General features: G+C 28.7%; 1 protein-coding gene across 1 annotated transcript in view; it reads left to right on the top strand.

The window, feature by feature from the left end:
* LOC113829412 (zwei Ig domain protein zig-8) overlaps nucleotides 1-1,716 on the top strand; it is a 7,181-nt gene extending 5,465 nt beyond the window's left edge. Inside the window, exon 5 of the mRNA XM_070118387.1 lies at nucleotides 2-1,716. Coding sequence (XP_069974488.1) covers nucleotides 2-111 — 110 coding nt within the window. The 3' untranslated portion in view covers nucleotides 112-1,716. The remainder of the gene's footprint in view (nucleotide 1) is intronic.
* Nucleotides 1,717-3,176: the final 1,460 nt, after the last annotated feature.

Below are 3,176 nucleotides of genomic sequence, written 5' to 3'. Positions count from 1 at the left end.
GGCGAGCGCCAACGACAGCTGGTCATCCAAACAAACTCCAGCTGCATGGCCACCAGCAGGCTGTCCGCCCTCTTCGTGGCTGCTGTCATGGTAACCATTGTCGTCCTGTGAAGTGACACGAGACAGACAGACTGACAGACAGACACTGTTGCCTTTCGTAGACCAGCGTTTGTACCTCGAAGAATACCAGACTGCCCCTCCGCTGGATGGCGTTTACGTTCGGAGGAAGATTTTATTCAGTGTGCTGTACAAAGTGTCTTGTATCAGTAACCTCTATTTTATACATGGCATAGCTATTGAAGGATGTTATTGTAAACTGTAGTGTGTGTTTAAAGTTTAGCTATGGATAATAACTTTGAATACATTACATTTAAATAAATATATTGTTTACAACAAAAAGTTACGAAAAAGCGCCAATCATCTTATTTTTGGCAAGGTATACGTATAAATTGACGCAGGCACTTCTGTGAAAAATCATGCAGTATCAACGGTTATTGAATAAAGCTTGAATATTCGATGTAGGTCTTAAGGTTACTAAAATATTTTTAAGGCAAAGGGATAGAAACTTATTTCTACAATGTAACTCGGTCTCAACGCAAAGAAACATGGGTTATAAATCATTAAGAATTCTAAGCGTAAACAAAGAAGGAAAGTGTACAGTGTACAGCATCGTGAAAAGTAGGCTTAATTTTGTATGTAAAATAGATATTGTACTTTCTATAAACACCTCACAGATGTGAAGACACTGTCGTGTGCTAATATATATGCGCTATTGTCATGTTACCTTATTATTATTACTATTATTTCGAGTATAACATCATGACGAATACAAACCCTTTAAGATAAAAATCTCAAAAAAAAAAAAAAAATTGAAAGCAAGAGCACTAATGACCGTCACCCTTTGTGTAATCAAACACAGTATGCTAAATTTTCACGAGGAAGAAATGCGACTCGCATGACGAAGTCTGAGCCGGCTGTGAGGATTTTACAAATTCCATAAAAATTCTCCTCCGATCCGTTTCAAAAGGAAAGACACAATACTTGTCCTTTAGTTACACACGCTGAAGGTTTAATGTTAGAACTGTCAAAAGTTTGTTTCTAACACATGAGGATATATTTTCAAACTTTACTTTAGCAGACAATGCGCCGTTGGCTCTTGGTTCGCTCTCTCCCGCTCGACGGTTTTCTCGAAAAATCAGTCCACTCTACAGAACACTTTGTACCCCCACGGGGCTGATTGCCAACTCATTTCGGGCTAATTCCAGACTCCAAAATGAGGCTGGTGGGTTGAATAAGTGACTTGGGTGAAACTTGGGGCATTTCTGGATACTTCGGGGTAGGAAAAAGACTCCAAAGTTGTTGCTAATTTAAAGTTAATTCCGAGGTAACTTTGAGTAAATCTTATCCAAGTGCAATCTAAATTTTTCCATTGGATGATTTCGTGGCAAATAGCGAATGGACCTTTGACGTGAAAGAGAATGCCAAAGCGGAAGAAAAAATGTAAGCAAACTCATAAAAGTCTTGCTATCCTGCTCATCCTTTCTGTCTAAATTCTAAAATCCTTTTCATCGACCGACATTGGAACGATATTTCAACTACATGTAAATGCTCCTTCGTACAAGCTTATTCAAGAAATAATTCTCCTTGACCAACGTGCATACGTCTATAAAATGTAGATATGTATATATTTGTATATCAAAATAATAAACGATTGTTGTCAGCAGCGTTAACGTCTTCTATCCTTTTTATGTGAAAATATTCAGAATTGTTGTTACTGCCGTTGTTTGTGTTGCTGCTGCTGCTGCTGTTGCAGTTGTTGTTAGTCTTGTTCTTGTTCTTGGATTTGTTCTCTTTCTTATAATGAAAATGATCTTCGTAATAATAATGATAACAAAAGCAGTAATAATGATGATGATGATGATGATGATGATGATGATGATGATGGTAATGATAATGATAATGATAATAGCAAAAGTAATGACAATAATGAAAATAACAACGATAACAATTCCAATGATAATATTAGTAATAACAAAAGCAATAGAATAGTTATACCGATAATTGTAATAATACTGAAATGATGATAATGATAAAATCAATAATAATGATTACAGTGATAATGACGATAATAATAATAATGATAATAATAATCATCATAATGTTAATAATAATAATGATAATGATAATAATAATGATGATAATGATAATGATAATAATGACGATGATGATAATGATAATGATATTAATGATAAGAATAATGATGACAATAACAATAATACTAATAATTATAATGAGGATGAGGATGATAATGATAATGATAATAGAAATAATAATAATAATAATAATAATAATAATAATAATAATAATAATAATAATAATGATAATAAGGATAATAACAAAATAATAATATAATATATAAAAGTAATATTAATGATAATGATGATAATAATAATCATGATGATAATAATAATCATGACGATAATAATAATAATAATAATAATAATAATAATAATAATTTGAATGATAATTATGATAATGACATAATAATCATAATAACAAAAACAATAATAATAGCAATTGCAACCACAACAACAAAGACAACATTAGGGGTAATGATAGTAATGATGATTATGATAATGATAATAATAATGATAATAATAATAATAATAATAATAATAATAATAATAATAATAATAATAATAATAATAATAATAATAATAATAATAATAATAATGAAGATGATGATAATAATAATAATAATAATAATAATAATAATGATAATAATAATAATAATAATAATAATAATAATAACAATAAAGATGATGATAATGATAATAATAATAATAATAATAATAATAATAATAACAATAATAATAATAATAATAATAATAATAATAATAATGAAAACAGTAATAATGATTATGATGATAATAATGGTGGCATTATTGTTATTAAAATAATAGTAATTATCATCATTATAATCACTATTATTATTAATATAATGATCACAATTATTTTTATTACTATTATTCGTATTATTATTAGTATTGTTTTTTATTGATTGCTGTTGTTAGAATAATTATTATCATTATATGTGTTGTAGTTTTCAATATAATAATGATAATATAAAACTAACAATAATAGCAATAGTAGTAGTAGTAATGGTGGCAGTTGTA

The sequence above is a fragment of the Penaeus vannamei genome, chromosome 42 (genome assembly GCF_042767895.1).
Source record: "Penaeus vannamei isolate JL-2024 chromosome 42, ASM4276789v1, whole genome shotgun sequence".
In the NCBI taxonomy this organism is placed as follows: Eukaryota; Metazoa; Arthropoda; class Malacostraca; order Decapoda; family Penaeidae; genus Penaeus; species Penaeus vannamei.
This window is presented reverse-complemented; position numbering and strand designations above follow the sequence as displayed.